The sequence below is a fragment of the Cupressus sempervirens genome, chromosome 10 (genome assembly GCF_028749045.1).
Source record: "Cupressus sempervirens isolate cs-2001-9-10 chromosome 10, ASM2874904v1, whole genome shotgun sequence".
In the NCBI taxonomy this organism is placed as follows: Eukaryota; Viridiplantae; Streptophyta; class Pinopsida; order Cupressales; family Cupressaceae; genus Cupressus; species Cupressus sempervirens.
This window is the reverse complement of record NC_143127.1, coordinates 94,233,785-94,251,081: the sequence shown is the minus strand read 5'-3', so window position 1 is coordinate 94,251,081 and position 17,297 is coordinate 94,233,785. Positions and strand designations below refer to the sequence as shown.

General features: G+C 35.9%; 2 protein-coding genes across 2 annotated transcripts in view; both read left to right on the top strand.

Annotated features, from left to right (window-relative positions):
* The window catches only part of LOC149532734 (scarecrow-like transcription factor 11 (SCL11)), a 97,365-nt gene that overhangs the window by 68,776 nt on the left and 11,292 nt on the right, over positions 1-17,297 (top strand). The gene's annotated exons all lie outside the window — the stretch shown is intronic.
* Positions 10,962-12,182, top strand: LOC149532735 (uncharacterized). Its single transcript, XM_089806857.1, has 2 exons — positions 10,962-11,332; positions 11,446-12,182. Exons 1-2 carry the CDS (start codon positions 10,999-11,001, stop codon positions 11,709-11,711), a joined length of 600 nt encoding a protein of 199 aa, XP_089662983.1. The 5' UTR covers positions 10,962-10,998; the 3' UTR covers positions 11,712-12,182.

Here is a 17,297-nt window from a genome sequence, read left to right as displayed (position 1 = left end):
TATTGCTAATATTATTCTGCTATTCATGTTCATTGTTTGTATGTGTTGATGTCTCTACCTGTACGACAAACAATGATAATTTGTGACAAAAGAGAAAAGGAAAGTTGTCACAAACTATGACAATTTATAACAAAAGAAAAAGGGAAGGTGGAGGCTAAAAAAGAGGAAGTTGTGGCTAGAGAAGAGGAAGTAAAGCACAAATTAAGGGATACAATTCCATTTGGTGAAAGGAGCGAATTTTTGAATTGAAAATTTCATTTATTCCCACAAAATGGAAAATTAGGATTTAGGAATAACAAACTATGACAATTTATAACAAAAGAAAAAGGGAAGGTGGAGGCTAAAAAAGAGGAAGTTGTGGCTAGAGAAAAGGAAGTGAAGCACAAACTATGACAATTTATAACAAAAGAAAAAGGGAAGGTGGAGGCTAAAAAAGAGGAAGTTGTGGCTAGAGAAGAGGAAGTGAAGCACAAATTAAGGGATACAATTCCATTTGGTGAAAGGAGCGAATTTTGTCACAAACTATGACAATTTATAACAAAAGAAAAAGGGAAGGTGGAGGCTAAAAAAGAGGAAGTTGTGGCTAGAGAAGAGGAAGTGAAGCACAAATTAAGGGATACAATTCCATTTGGTGAAAGGAGCGAATTTTTGAATTGAAAATTTCATTTATTCCCACAAAATGGAAAATTAGGATTTAGGAATAATAAAAATTCCATAAATGAAAAATTGGTCAATTAATTAAAGATTGAATTAATTATTTGTGAGATCTTTAGAAGAGGGATAAATAAATAAATAAATTTATTAAGCTTAAGACTTGGGAATAGGGGATAGCTTAATAGTTATTTACTCCAAGAATGGATTGATCGATGATTATGACAAAAAATGACATGATTGGACATGATCAAAATGTCAAATTGATTAGAAAATAATGTAAATTTGGGACAAAAATCAATGGTTTATGACATAGAGGAAAATATCACAATATAAAGTCATGTTAAAAAAGAGGGGGCCGTAGGTGTGGACCATTTTTTAATGTCTACAAAATCATATGTTATAGTTCTGATAGCAGCGAGAGAAATTCTTCATTCTTGTGTTGATCAGCATTTGGTTTCTTCACTTGTATGATTCTCTGTTATTGTATTCTAGAAATCTGATTCATTTCTTCCAAGATATTGTATTCTATTTATGATCAAATTGAGGGAGGTAGGGTATAATTTAGTGGCTAATATTCGTAAATTGGCTAATTTTAGAATTTTTTGGCTAGTATTTTGGCTAATAATTTAAGATTTGATACAACCTAACTCGCCATAGTTTTATAAAATTCAATTCTAGAATAATTAAAATCGCTCAATAATTTATTTTATTGAAAAATTTAAACTCAAATATTCGCCACAATATTCGTTACATGAATAGATTTGAGTAACCTAAATATAATATATTATTGGAGAAATTAAATTGAACTGACCAATAATTATCATAATTATTAGTTAATTTAGGGATATATCACCAATATTTATTATTCACTATTGATTTAAAGTATATGTAACGATTCTCATAACATTCCACAAGGTAAAAAAATGTTCAATTTTGATTTGTAATATTCCATGGTGATTAATGAACTTCCTATTATTATTGAGATTCGTCAATATTTTATACAAAAAAAATTATGATTTAAAAATAATCGCCAAAATTAATCATATTTAGAATGAAAAATTGAGAGTTTCGCCAATATAAATAATTTTGTTTTTTCAAAATAATGAAATATTCGCCAATATTTTATATCTTTTTTTGGAGGTGGCTTTCTTAAAGTTTACCCTGTGAGGGAGGCTATGTATTCTATCAGAAGTTAAATGACATCCTTCAGTTATTGTTACCGCTTAGCCAGAATCATCGTGTGTCTTCTTAAATCATGGTCGAGCTGTTCTATCTACAAATTTCTTTTATAGATATTTTGTCTTCATGTTCACCTTCCTATCTGCTGACGTTAGATGACATGTCATCGTGTCTCACCGTGTCTTAAGTGGCTTGCATGATTAAGTTTTTTTTTTTTGGTTGACAGTGGTTGATTATAAATCGATAATGGTTCAAGGTATGATATTGTAAACTCATTAAAGAGTATATCCTGCGCGACAACCATCTCTTAATTTTCCACAATGTGTCTGTTCAGTACGGTGGAATTCTCATGAATTGAACTAATGGAAAAGAAAGATGACTTAGGACACATTCATTATATTTTTGGTTGAATGCAATTGTATGGGTCTATGAGAGAGTCTATTATGTTGGATTGTTCTCAGAATTTTTGTGATCTTTGTGTGAGCAGTTTTTAGTTTTCTGTGTATGAAGAACTCATATATTTTGGTTGAATGCAATTGTATGGGTCTATGAGAGAGTCTATTTTGTTGGATTGTTCTCAGAATTTTTGTAATCTCTGCGTGAGCAGTTTTTAGTTTTCTGGGTATGAAGAACTCATATATCTTTTGTAATAAGTGGTGTGTGTGATTCAACAGAGTATTGGCTGTGTGTGATATTTGTATGAAATAATTCAGTCTGATATTCGTGATAGCAGAATTCATTGCTTTCCATGCATGCAGAAAATCTACATTAGTCTTTCTGAATTGCTAGAGATTCTTATCTCTTTATTTGTAATCCTCGTGTGGAAGATTCTTGTGGGTGATTTGAGTGACTCACAAAAGTGATGTCATTATACTATAGAGCACTTCTTTCTCTGTAAATGTCTGTTGTGTGATCATAGACTATGGGAAGAGGACATTCATTTGTCCTAGCTAGTGAGGCATTATTTTTATTCAATAAAGGATCAATATTTTGTGGGCTGGGTTTTTCAGCCTCAAGTGGAGGGTTTTTTCAGATAACTTCGTGTGGTTTGGTCTTTTTTGTTTTTGTATTTCTAAATATTGCATTTCATTTATTCTGGTTCGCAAACATAACATGGTAGCAGAGCAGGTCTAAGGAAATGATCCAGAATAAGAATTTTTTAGCTGCAAACTATTCCTTGCTCTATTTTTAGTTTGCTTGTTTTAGCTTCCAACAATAGTGAATGGACTTAAAGTTCAAGACAGGTTGGATGGTGCATCCAACTTTACGCCATGAAATTCAGGGTCCTCATTGCTCTTGAAGAAAATGATCTTCTCAACTATGTGACTACCAATGTAGCCAAGCCAATAGATAACACTGAGAATGCTCAATGAAGGAAGAACAACATCATGACATGAAAGATATTGACTGAGTCTACTAAGGATCATCTGGTACTTATTGTATCAAAGTTGAATTCAGCTAAAGAAATGTCTGATATGCTGAAGAACATGTATGAATTCAACAACACTAGTAGAGATCTAGCTTTGAGAAGTCAACTTCTACATATTAAGGCGACTAAAGGAGAGCTTGCTGTATCTTTTTTTATGAAGATTATAGAATTAATGGATAAGCTAAATGCTATTGGAGAGTCAATTAGGGACAAAGGTTTGGTTATGTTGACCATGAATGGCCTTCCTCATTCTTAGTAATCTTTCACCTAAGGGATTAATGGAAGAGACAAACTACCCAAATTTAGTCGCATGAGAGCTAATTGCATTCGAGATGAAATGGGTGGAAATCTCACCATGAAGATGATCACATTCTTCTGCTCATACATCTAAAAAGAAAGGAAGTGAATAGAGAAAAGGAAATTTCAAGAGAAATAGAGATGGGGATTCTGATACAGCCCCTGAACAGAAGAAGAGGAAGGATCTTTCTATACTTGTACGTTTCAGATGTGACGAGTATGGTTGCTTTGCTAGAGATTGTTAACAAGACCCAAACATCAAGCTGCTGCTGAAAACGTTGATGTCAATAAAGAAGGATTCTTATTCTAAAAGTTCCTTAAATTAAAGCAAGATGTAATGATTTTAATATTCCAATTCACATGGAATAAACGAGATCACGAATGATCTTAGCCTGTTCATATTGTTGTTCAATCATCTGTAGTCTGTTGTTTTTGACTTTATCTATTGAGTGAGTTTTGAGGATATTGTGTGAACCTTAGAGACTCAGTTTCTAGATTTTTGTTGCTGATCTGTTCGTGTTCCTTCACGATTTTGATCAAGTCTTCAAATTTTGTAGAAGCATGAATTTCTATTCCTTGATTAAAAGGGAAGCTAATACCATCTCTAATCATAGACAATTAAGAGCTAAGTATTTTGTACGCTGAATAATGTTTATGAATCTATTGTAGTTCTTCTTTAGTATGGTTATACAGCAATTCTTTTAGCATTGGCCTGTATATTTCTCCACAAGATAGTTTTATTCTACGAACTATTATTAATCTCTCTTGGTTGCAGGATGCCTCAAGGAGCTAAAGTATGATGCATTAATTCTCTAAAATCACACAAGCAAGAGTTTAAACATCCAGCTGAAGTATTGATCATTCATGAAGACTTAACTTGCAGTCATGCGTCTAAGTTGATAATGTTGGGTCAGCCTTGATTAAAGGATTTGTGAAGAGACTAAACAATGAAATCTCTATCATTGCATTCAGCTACTTCTAAAAGGAGGATGTGACATTCAGAGGGAGTTCTGCAAAGAAGTAAATATGCCAGCTAAAGGGGTTGCAGTGTTGCAGAGAACAACCTTGTACAGTCCATCTATATTGGACACTGATAGCTTCAGTAGAGGATATTCGGAATGAGGTCAAGGAGGACGGTTCTAAACTTTAGTATGTCAAAAGATTTGGAGTAATGTGTTGAAAATCATTTCTCTCAGGCAGGCTTTGCATGCAATCTTTGAATGAGGAGTTCAAAAGGGTGATGCAAGTGCTTGGAGAGTGCCAAGTCCTTTTCAGAGGATCAACAAGCATCTGTAGTAGTGTGACTGCAAAAGATCCTTGTTTGGTCAAACATTGATAATCAAGGAAGTGAGAATGCTGCCCCTGCTAGAGTGAGTCTCAACATTCAGTTGTTCCTATTATGTGCTATAATGCATTTTTCTTTTGGAAGGGGAAATATGAGGTGAAAACCTTGTATTTGCACTCTTTCTTGCGAGAGAAGTTTGAGGTGCAAGCCGTTGTTAATGCATTCTGCGAGAGAAGATTGAGGTGTAAGCCCTTTTTAATGTCGAAATTTGAAATGAAACCCCTTGTTTCACCCTTTGAGAGTAGCCATGGTGGATGTCATGTGAGAGATGGAGATTTGGCATCAACTCCTCTAAATCCTAGACTTGGTTTCATTCAAATCCATTGCATATTGAAGGAGATATTCAACTTTTTGTAATTTGGGATTAGACCCTCTACAGGGTATCCAGAGACAGAATATAGTATATAAACATTCTGTTTTATGGTTGATAAATTCCCAAATTGGGAAGATGCAATGTATACAGTGTACACCATACCCCTGATGTTCAAAATGCTTGCAGAGAGTTCACGCAAAAATTTGCACGAGAATCCATTCTTGTTGTTATTATTTTGCTGTCAGAGTCTCAGTTTAACAGCAAAACTGATTTCTCACATCTGATATGCATTTAGGATCATTGGCAATGGTTCTTAGGGTTGAGACAGGTCTGAAATTATGGTGTCTGATACCCTCAAGTACTAGGAAGGCAATGTGAGCATTCTAATGTCCAAAATGGTGACTGTCTCAAAGGTTGCACTGTCACAGTTTGACCGTAAGGTGTCTGATTTCATGCTTTTCGTCTAAAATCAGTTTAGTATAGTCAAGGGACCTATGAAGGTCATGAGAAACATGTTTGGAGTATGCAGGGGACTGTAAGTGTGTGGAAGGATATGGCATCCATGGGGATGGATTGATAGGGTCTAGATACAAAGGGATATGTTAAATGTAAATGTGTGTTTTGGGGTAATAACAGAGCAGTTTGGTGGGGACATGTTCCAAGGAGTTGGTTCAGGTATCCAATGGTGGTACAGAGTCAAGTATGTGTCATTGAATCAGGGAAATGATAGCCATAAAGACACGAGAGTTTGCTATCATTGAGTGCATATTAGATCAGACCAAAGGTATGCATAACCAAGGTGTCTTGATGTATTGTGAATCCCCTATAAGGAAAAGTGTTGATAAATTATAGGTCTTTTATTGATCAGATTGGGCCAAGCGAGCCCCTTTGGATATTTTAGTTAGGTGTTGGATTCTCTACATCATTAGAGGGGGTATATAAATATTATTCGAGATATATTGCCAATCAAATTGTTCCTTTATACAAATGTTTTTTCCTTTTATGTTCTTTGATCAATCGATTGGCAAGATATATCGAGAGAAATAAATGAAGCTTCAAAAGGATACATGAACCTAGTTTATGAGTAGGTGTGGAACACCTTACTGTCAAAGGAGGTTAACATTTGGAATCATTGTTGGTTCCCATTAGTGATTGAAAGAAATGTGGGTGTCCATTTTAAATGGATGGAAGGATGCGAGAAATAGGTTGTGAATTGATATGATTGTGTGGGGTTGTAAAGGGGTGGTATTTCGAAAGTCGTGGATTGTGATGGGTAGGTGAAGGCTACACAATTTATTGCTAGCATCTTTATATTGTGTATTTCGAAAGTGGATCCTGAAAATGTTGTCTAAGTCAAATTTTGTTGTTGAAATTGCAATGCTCAATTAAGCACAAGCAAATCTCATATATTGATCTGCATATTTTTTTAATTTAATCATTGTTGTTATCTTCATTGAATAAGTTAACACGTCTCGTATATATGAAGAGGTGCCATTTTACCAAGGGTTACCACTCTTTACATGTGGCCCCATTTATTATTTTAGTAATATAATATAATAATTTTATTATCATATAGTATAATAATTATACAGTATAATTGTAATACAATATTGTCATGTAATAATATAATTATATCATATCATAAATAATTATAATATTATAATTAGATAATATAATTATATTATCACACAATAGTATAATTATGTTATCTTGTAATAATATAGACATAATCGCACCTTGTAACATGCTAAATTCCAACAGCCAATTAAACCATTAATTAAATGTAAAGCCATTATAATCATAACTGAATGAAGGGAGTGTCAATTATATTAGGTACTTTACACATTCATATATTGATCTGCATGTATATTTTATATAATCATTGTTGTTATCTTCATTGAATGAGTTAACATGTCTCGTATATATGAAGAGGTGCCATTTCACCAAGGGTTACCACTCTTTACATGTGGCCCCATTTATTATTTTAGTAATATAATATAATAATTTTATTATCATATAGTATAATAATTATACAGTATAATTGTAATATAATATTGTCACGTAATAATATAATTACATCATATCATAAATAATTATAATATTATAATTAGATAATATAATTATATTATCACACAATAGTGTAATTATGTTATCTCGTAATAATATAGACATAATCGCACCTTGTAACATGCTAAATTCCAACAGCCAATTAAACCATTAATTAAATGTAAAGCCATTATAATCATAACCGAATGAAGGGAGTGTCAGTTATATTAGGTACTTTACACATTCACTAGAAGGGGATATACAAACTTAATTATAATTGGAAAAAATAAACTAACATTCCTAATCTAGGTTCACATGAAATATAGTTAAAACTACCACATCTATTGCATTTCCATCTCACGGTTAATCAACATAACTGAATCTTGATATCTAATATATAGAAATAACAAAATTTAAATACTTGACTAAATATATCAAATAAAATGCAAAAACATGAAATAAGTACCCGAGAAAATGTAGATAACGTCCTTGTGTTGTGCAAGCCTTGGCATCTGGAAGAGAGGAGTAGCATTGCCATGGGCTTAACCTCCCATCTACGGACCCTTAAGTATCCCCACGCAATCTCTACCGATAAAGGCCCTCCTTACCTTGGGATTAGGCCTGGGGCACCATTGTCCTGCCACTGAGCATCTTGGATTGTCGGCTAGTCAACTAACGAGGCTGTGAACACCCTCTATCAACCTATCTTCTAATTGCGAACACTTTGAGCTCTAGTGATCACAACAATTGTCATGCCACTAACCTACCTTGGCCAAGGATTTAAGTGGGCAATATATAAGCTCGATCAACCACCGCTCGACTTGACAACAAGAATTATACAATGGACTACCATGAGCTGACATAGTTATTTAGATATGATTATTGTTACTGATTTATGCTTACTTTTCCATGCAGGGGTATCTCCATTCTCACCTTTCATCTCGACCATCGTGGTCCTCATGGATGAATTCCTAGGTGGTTCCATATGTGAAATTTGTTATTGAATAATAATATCGCCATCTCAGTATGCCCAAATTTGGCCTATGGCGTTACAAATGAGAAATATAATTCTTTCTAGATTGTTTCCAATATCATACAAGTTTGCACTCATCTCAGAAGTATATTGACCAGTGTAACGGGACTCGCCGAGTCAGCCTCAGACTCGGTGAGTCAGAGGCAAAGTCCACCTTTCTGAGGCAAATTGCCTCTTGACTCGGACTCTGTCGAGTCGTATCCAAGTCCAGTCTGACTCGGCGAGTCCATGGACTCGCTTGACTCGGCGAGTCTCGATGCCAGGACTCTCATCGGCGGGTAACAAGTAAAAAGGCAAAGAAAACATAAAATGCTTTGTTTAATTCAATTTTTTTGGTTTGTATAACATGTTATTGACCTAAAAAGGTCATTCCACCATTTGCTTGTGCTCACAAGAGAGAGGAAAGAGTTAGAGAAGAATATTGGGGTTTCGAGAGAGAAATCAACAAATCGGTTTGCTCTCCCGTATTGATTGCTAATGGTTTGCGCATCTTTCTAGCTTGCATTAAAGCATTGAGAGGAGCTTGAGGGAGCATTTGGAGGAGGTTTCTACAAACTTGGATTTCCATTGTTTGTGCAAATTTGAAGAGGTAAGCTACAAGTTGTTGTTGCATTTCTTTGTGTTGTCTTATACTATGTTTTAAACTTTTACATTCATATTTTTAAAGTATTTTCACTTCTCATTTTGTTTAAATTTGTTTGGTCTCTACTCTCTACTACTAGTCTACTATTTTTTTACTTCTCATTTTTTTTACATTCATATTGCAGCAGGCTGACAGCGAACAGTAACTTATTGAAATTTGATATAATGTCTCAACAGCAAGGTGAGGAAAGTGGAAAGAGGCCTTTATTTAACCCTAATGTAGACCCGAGTGCAATAGCAAGGGATAGGGCTTGGAAACATGCCATCCTGGGGAACAAAAAGGGAGTTGTTACATGTTAGCATTGTGGTGTGGTATATAATGGGGGAGGAATAAATAGATTGAAGTATCACCTAGCAAATATACCTAGACGTGATGCTAAAAAATGCAAAGATGTACCTCAAAATGTTATGCGAGACATGCAAACTCTTCTAGAGGAAAAAATGGAGCAAAAAGAATTGAAAAAGAAGCAACATGAAGAAATGGCACAACTAGCCAGAGCCCAATAGGAGTCTTCTAGTTTCCTCTCTCCATTATCCCCTACTCCACCTACAGATACCACTGCTTCTACGAGTGTGACCATTGTGCCTCGCATTCGTAAGCAAAAATCGACACTTGATTCCATGTTTGCTCCACGCACGGCTCCAGGTTCACAACCATCGGTTGAGGGCATGGGTTGGAAAAAGGATAAACATGATTATGCAAAATTGGCACTGGGGGGCTTCTTCATCTACAACAACATTTCATTCAATGCAGCAAAGTAATTATTTATGTAAATTTAAATTTAAGTCTTCTCTTGCTTTCAAAGTTACAAGTTTCAACTTTCAACTTTCAACTTTCAATAATATGTTTAATTTTGTTTATTTTAATTTGTATTTTATTTTCAAATTTATTTATAATATACTAATTTGTTTAACTTTAAATATTATTCTATTTGTTTTAGGTCCCCTTATTGGCAAATTGGAATCGATGCTATTGCTGTTTGTGGTCCGAGGTTCAAAGCCCCTAGTGCTAAAGAGCTAGGAGGCCCTATTTTGAACCAAAGGGTGGCTGATGTACAACTTGAAATCACGGAGCAGCGTGAGGTGTGAAAGAAGAAAGGTTGCACCATCATGACTGATGGTTGGACTGATAGAAGGAGTAGAACACTCTTCAACTTTCTTGTCTCCTCATTAGGTAAACTGTAATTGTACTTAGAGTCTTAGACATTAAAAATTTAGAAGTAGAACTTGTACTTAAATGATTAAGTTTATAAATTATGATTCATCATTAATCATTATACTAATTGGTTTCTTTTTCTTTAGGTGCCACGGTTTTTTTGAAATCCATTGATGCCTCGGGAAAAACAAAGAATGCTGAATATCTTTGTGGGATAATGGATGAAGTGATAAAGGATGTAGGTGAAGAGAATGTGGTGCAAATAGTTACTGATAATGCAACAAATTATGTTGTTGCAGGAAAGCTTCTTATGGAGAGACACGTTCACCTATTTTGGAACCCATGTGTCGCTCATTGCATTGAACTCATGTTAGAGGATCTTGGTAAATTCCCTTGGATCAAAACAGTTATAGAGCGAGGAAGGAGTGTATGCAAATTCATATATAATCATACATGGGTCCTCAACCTCATGAGGAAACACAATGAGCAAAGGGAGTTGTCTCGTCCAAGGGTCACTAGATTTGCAATCAACTTACTCACATTGAAATCCTTGCTTGATTCAAACGGAGGTTTGAGACGTATGTTTGTTAGTGAGGAGTGGCTTGCATCCTCATATGCAAAGATCACTGCAAGGATTGCTGCAACTGATCATATTTTTGACGAGCCCTCTTTTTGGACACCTATTGCTGATATTGTGATGGTAATTTTCCTTTTTGTCCTCATTTCAACTTTATTTTGTTTATGAAATTATGTTATAAACTATTGTTCATTTTTTAAAGAAAAAACTTAAAGCTGATTATTTCTCTTCCAACTTTCATAATGATTGCAGTTTGTAAAGCCGCTTATTGTTCTCCTATGAATAGCTGATGGAGAGAAGCCCTCAAGGGGCTACATTTATGAGGGCATGGATAGGGTGAAGGAGGCCATTCACACTTTTTTTGCAGAGAATCGAGATAGGCATGGGCCTATATGGGATGTCATTGATAGACGATGGCACAATCTACTTCACAGGCCTATACATGCAGCGACCTACTTCCTTAATCCAGCATACCAGTTCAGCCCACATTTCAAGGCTGATGATGAGGTGTGGAGCGGCCTCTACGATGTTATAAAGAGAATGTCACCTAATTCAGCAGTTAGCACAGATATAGTCCGTGAGATTGAGCTATTTAAGAAAGCTCAAGGGGACTTATTTGCACGAGAGTTGTGCAAAAAAAATAGGACAGCATTGATGCCTAGTAAACACTAAAAATCTTTGATTCTTCATCCTAATTTCTAATAGTAATTCTATTAACATCTTAATTTGATAAATTCAAAGTTATTGATATGATTCAAAAATTTCTTGTTTCAGATGCATGGTGGGAGATGTTTGGCACAAAGGTGCCAAATTTACAGAGGATTGCGATTCGCATCTTGAGCCAGCCATCTAGTGCATCAGGATGCGAACGTAATTGGAGTCTTTTTGAGTACATACACTCAAAGAAGTGCAATAGATTGGCAGTGCAAAAATTAAATGATCTTGTCTTTGTTCACCACAACCTTCGCCTTCGCCATAGACAGATCTTTGGCACCGATACAACCCCGATTGTATTAGAGAATGTTGATCCTCATGCATAGTGGAACATAGAGGTGGATGATTCTGTCTTTAGTGATGAAGATGTGGAGTGGGTAGATCAGGTGGATCAAGGGGCTGAGGTAGTAGCGATGGTAGTTGAGGAGGCTAGAGCACGAGGAGACAGAGTGGACCCTGAGGCTAGGAGTGATGGATCCCAGGCTGATGACGAGGATTATGTGTGTGAGGAGGATGATGATGATGAGGATGAGGAGGAGGTTCAGGGTCAGCCTCAGACACAGGCAGAGAGGATGGCTCTAGAGTCTTCCATGACTTATCTTAGGCGCACTCGTAGGAGTACATAGAGGATGGCTCTAGTTGTTATTTTGATATATGTTTTGAACCTTTGAATTTGATACCATGGATTTTGTAATCTATGAATGTTGTAAACATTTGAGTCTTTGATGTTGGAGTGACACTATATTTATTACTTTATAATTTTATATTGTGGTTATTCAGTTTTTTTCCTTCAAAAATTCGCTTTTATACTTATGTGATCTATGCAAAATTGTGTATGTGTATTAAGTAGGTTGTATTTATATCAATTATTGTGTATTTGATGTTAATTGACTAAAAGATGCAAGAAACAATCTTAAAATCCTTAAAAATCTTTGGATTTCATGAGTTTTTATATTTTCCGAGTCCTTGCCGAGTCCGGTCGCCGAGTCCGAGTCCGAGTCGGATTTTGACCTTTCCGAGTCAGAGACGAGTCAGAGTCTCGTAACACTGATATTGACAATACCCTGGTATGAGCTAACACTCTTTGGCAGAGATTAATTAAAAATGCACAATCATACTTGTGTCATTATGAAAATATCCTTTCCATCAACATGATGGCACTTTCTTATATTGACACAGAGGAAAAATAAAAGAAGATATACACAGGCTGTGAATCATTTCAAATTCTGGATAAAAAATATATCAATGCCTTCATTTGATAAACAATCTATTGATAGAATTTTGAATGAGCTCAAATATAAACAAAGTAAAAATCATGATCTGAAAATCGTAAAGCTTGACTCGAGCACTGTCTGCAATCCATCAAGGCTGAATATGGTCTTCACTCCCGTGCAATAATATTAGCAATGGCTTTGTCCTGTAGATGGATGCTAGTAGGCTAGCCAATAAACCGGGCTCACATAGTGCAATTGATGGAAATGAATAAACACTAGCTTTGGATTAAAAACAGTAGCTGTGGAAGAATATAGGATTCATAGTGTTCAAATGATGGAACTGCAGACCCGAAATGTGAGAAAAATAAGAATGAATTTCCATCGCCAGGGGTGAGTGTAGAATGTAAAGGCTCACCAAATGTATGCTTAGTTATGCAAGAAGTCTGAGGTGGCAAGGTGTTTAGCAAGGCCATCGTTTCAAATAAATAAATAAAAATCATTCCAAAATTATAAGGCTTGACGGAAAAAGGAAGAAGTATGAAAGATGGCTGCTTAAGGCAAAATAATAAAAAGCTATTGCCAAGGTCCAAAATAACAAGGATAGCAATACTAATGTTTCATACTCGTTAATATAATGATATCACTCCTTTATGCTTGTATGTGTAGCCTTATATATATGTATACGTTTTATTAGAGATTACACATACATGTATATACATACGTACATATTTTATACCCATACAAGCATGAGTATAGCCATGGTATTATTATATTAAGACATGATAGAATTGCAAGATATTCTGAGATCAACCACTTTATTAAGGTGATCTTTTCTTTATATAATTTATTGATATAATTTCAACTGGTCAGCTCATGGTTGTCCTTTGTACATTCTTGCTTGTCTAGCTATTTCATGCTTGGTCAAGGTAGTTAGATTTTATACCTGACGATCCTTTAGTGGATTTGGTCCTAACTCCCATTTTGGCAATACTTACCCCCTTTGTCCCGCTTCTGCAAAAAGAAGGATCCCAAAGTAATAACATATTGACATAAATTTCAAAATATCACATAATCATTTTCAATTTCCATAATAATCATTTTCAGTTTCCATAATTTTTCAAAATATCAAATAATCACTTTCAATTTTAAGCATAATGATTAACTATCATGTCTCATTAAATAATAACAAACAACCATAATTCCATTTCACATGATCAAGTATTTTAACAAATTTATCAATCGACTTCACATGAATTCTAAATGGCTATGAGATTAATTTATATTAGGCAAAAATTTGGGATGTAACACATCTTTGTGATACCTATGCCGACCTATGGATTCCAACTTTAAATACAATAATATCAACACCCCCTCTTAGCTAGGGAGGATTCCTATTCCACATTAGAGTCATGTAGTAATGACCACCATAGCTACTCCCATGGGCTGACTCAAGACAATTAGTCTTCCATCACTTAGTCTCATTCATTAGTCGTGAATCTAGAGAATGCTTTATATTATTGTAAAGTTTGACCTTCGATTTTCATAATGGCATATTTAACATTTATGGCTCAAGTGATAGAATACATCACTTGAAACTGTTAATTGCCTTACCATTGAACTATCCTCTCGACACTAGAAATCTATACTCCCTCTTAGCTAGGGAGGAATCCATCTTAACATTTGCAAGTTCCTTCATCTTATTGTGATGATTGACCACAATGGCTACATGCATATGTGGAAAGATATCACCTCTTGTGATATTAACCTGTAATGGCCCTCCTCAAATCTGCTCTCAAAAAATGCTGATGAAAGCTCAAGGAAATTTCATCAAACAATTCACATGCAAGGGACGTATGACTGATAGTTTTTCAGCTGGCTTAAAATGACTTTTTTTTCAATTTGCATCAATGAGATTCTTATGCTAGAAGACTCCAAATGGACTACACAATGGCCTAAAATGAGTATGCTACTAATTTTGACAATATTCAATGCATATATATGATCTAAGCATGAGAAATGAACACCTACAGCCAACTGGCATTTTTACAAACAGTTGGTATGCAAACTAACTAGCTGATAAATAATGATATTGTATTGCTTAAATGACACCAGCAACTATTATCTTATTAATTTGCAATGAAATTTTCTAATACAATGCTCATGAAATATGGCCAAGACTTTGGCATTTACATGGATTTCAAAATGATAATGCTGGTGTAATGCACACTTACAGCTGAAACTTATAACACCCTAAAAAACAATATTAACAAAGGAACCTGGTTGTAGATGGCTATAATAATTTCTTTCAATGCTGCCCCTTCTGTTTTGCTTTTCCGATTGCTTTTTCGACTGCTTTTTCGGATCCGCTTTTTCGAGCTGCTTTTTTTCAAACTGCTACCATGTTGAATCTCAAGACCATATCTTTCAATGGCATCAAGATTTTCAGCTTGAAGGGATTTCGTCCTTCAAACTATTGAGACATAATCTCCAGAAAATTTCTCAATTTCTTTGATATTTCCAAGCATCCGTAAATGAGAGCCATCCTCTTTCTTTTAATCCCTTCCTCACTTGCTCCATGCTTTCGTCTTGCCATGGTGGGATAATACATGAGTTTTAATATTACTTCTTTTTTCCCTTTTACAAAGCCCATGTATGTACTCAAAAGGGGGACTCTTGATTTTTTATAAAGTGACTTTATGAAACATTATAATATTTAATTTAAATAGTCACTTTATCGTTGTAACTTCGAACATTAAAATAATATACCAAATAAACTCGAAATCCCACATATAATAGCTCATCAGAAAGAGCTCAACAAAACGCATCTCATCCTGTCACTGAAAATTGAAGGCACTGCATCCCCTTATTGGCTTACTAAAAATAGTAAGTCTTTCCAAAAGCCCAACAAACGAACTCCGTTTGGCCTGTAATTAAATTTGACTAGGCCAAATAACCTCAGGATCCCTTTTGAAGTCCTGGTTAGCCCTCGGGACCATACAAGAATGGGCTAACGACAACATACCTCCAAACTGGCTAAGTGGGGGACATTACAGTCCGCCCCTCTTGAAATTGCTTGTCCCCAAGCAATCTCAACTCAGGATGCTGAATAATCTCCTCTGCCTCCCATGTCGCATCCTCAACTGGTAGGTTCCTCCACTTTACTAGGTACTCCCTGATAGTCCGCCTACGAAGCACCCTCTCCCTAGAGTCAAGTATAGCCTCAGGAACCAAGACAAGCTTTCCCTCATCATCAAGAGGTGGCAATACTACTGAAGGCACCACATTGTGGCCCAATGCCTTCTTAAGGCGTGACACATGGAACACATTATGCACTTTACTGTTTGCAGGCAACTCCAACTCATAAGCTACTTCGCCCACTCTCCTGATTACTTTGAACGGTCCATAGTAGCGTGGTTTTAATTTCTTTGCTCCACTCTTCTTGAGAGAGGACTGTCTATACGGTTGTAACATGATGTACACCATGTCTCCTACCTTGAAAGACCTCTCAACCCTGTGCTGATCAACATATTGCTTCTGCTGATTTTGTGCCTTTTGCAAATTTTCCTTCAAGGATCGCATAATGTCCTGACACTCCTGCAAAATATCCTTGGCCTTAGGCACCCTACTGTCCCCAAATAACAAATCCAGAAAATTAGGAGCATCATAACCATACAGTGCCATGAAAGGGGACATTTGAATAGACATATGAAAAGAGGTATTATAGCAGTACTCCCCTAGATGTAGCCACTTCACCCAAGCTCTCTGCTGCCTTGCAATGTAGTTTCGGAGATATCCCTCAACCCACTTGTTCACTATCTCTGTTTGCCCATCGGTTTGGGGGTGGGAACTGGTACTCGGAGTGAGCTCTGTTCCACATAACTTGAACAACTCCTGCCAAAAGTGGCTCATAAATCTGCTGTCTCTGTCATTGACTATGCTTCGTGGTATCCCATATAGTTTGAATACCTCTCGAAAAAATAGTTCTGCCGTTAGTGCTGTTGAATACGTAGACGAAATTGCAAAGAAATGTGCAAATTTCGTCAATCTGTCTACCACAATAAAAATACAATCTCGACCCTGTGCCTTGGGGAGGCCTGTGATGAAATCCATGGAAATGCTATCCCACTTCTTCTCTGGTATGGGTAGGGGCTATAGTAAACCACCTGGAAAGGAATGTTCTTGTTTGTTCTGCTGACATACTTGGCACTCCCTAACAAACTAAAGCACTTCTATTTTGAGTCCTTTCCAAGTGAAGCGCTCTCACACTTGCCGATATGTCTTAAAGAATCCAGGATGTCCTGCCAATGGTGAATCATGAAATGCCCTCATAATCTTCTGTTGCATAGCAGACCCGGGTACTAAATAAATCCTTTCCTTGTATATGATCAAATCATTTACAACAGTGTATTGACTATCCTGAATAGTTCCTTCAATAAGACTAGATGCCAAACTATCCTTGGCATACTCTGCCAAGATCAACTCTCTCCAATCATCCGTGACTATCCCAACAGCAATCAAATGAGGCCTTCTGGATAAAGCATCCACGACAATATTTTTCTTCCCTTTGACATAGACTATGTCAAAATCATAAGCCTATAACTTACTCACCCATTTCTGTTGCCTGTCATTAAGATCCTTCTGTCCAAGGAAATGTTTCAAGCTGTTATGATCTGTTTTTACTGTGAATTGGCTCCCTGC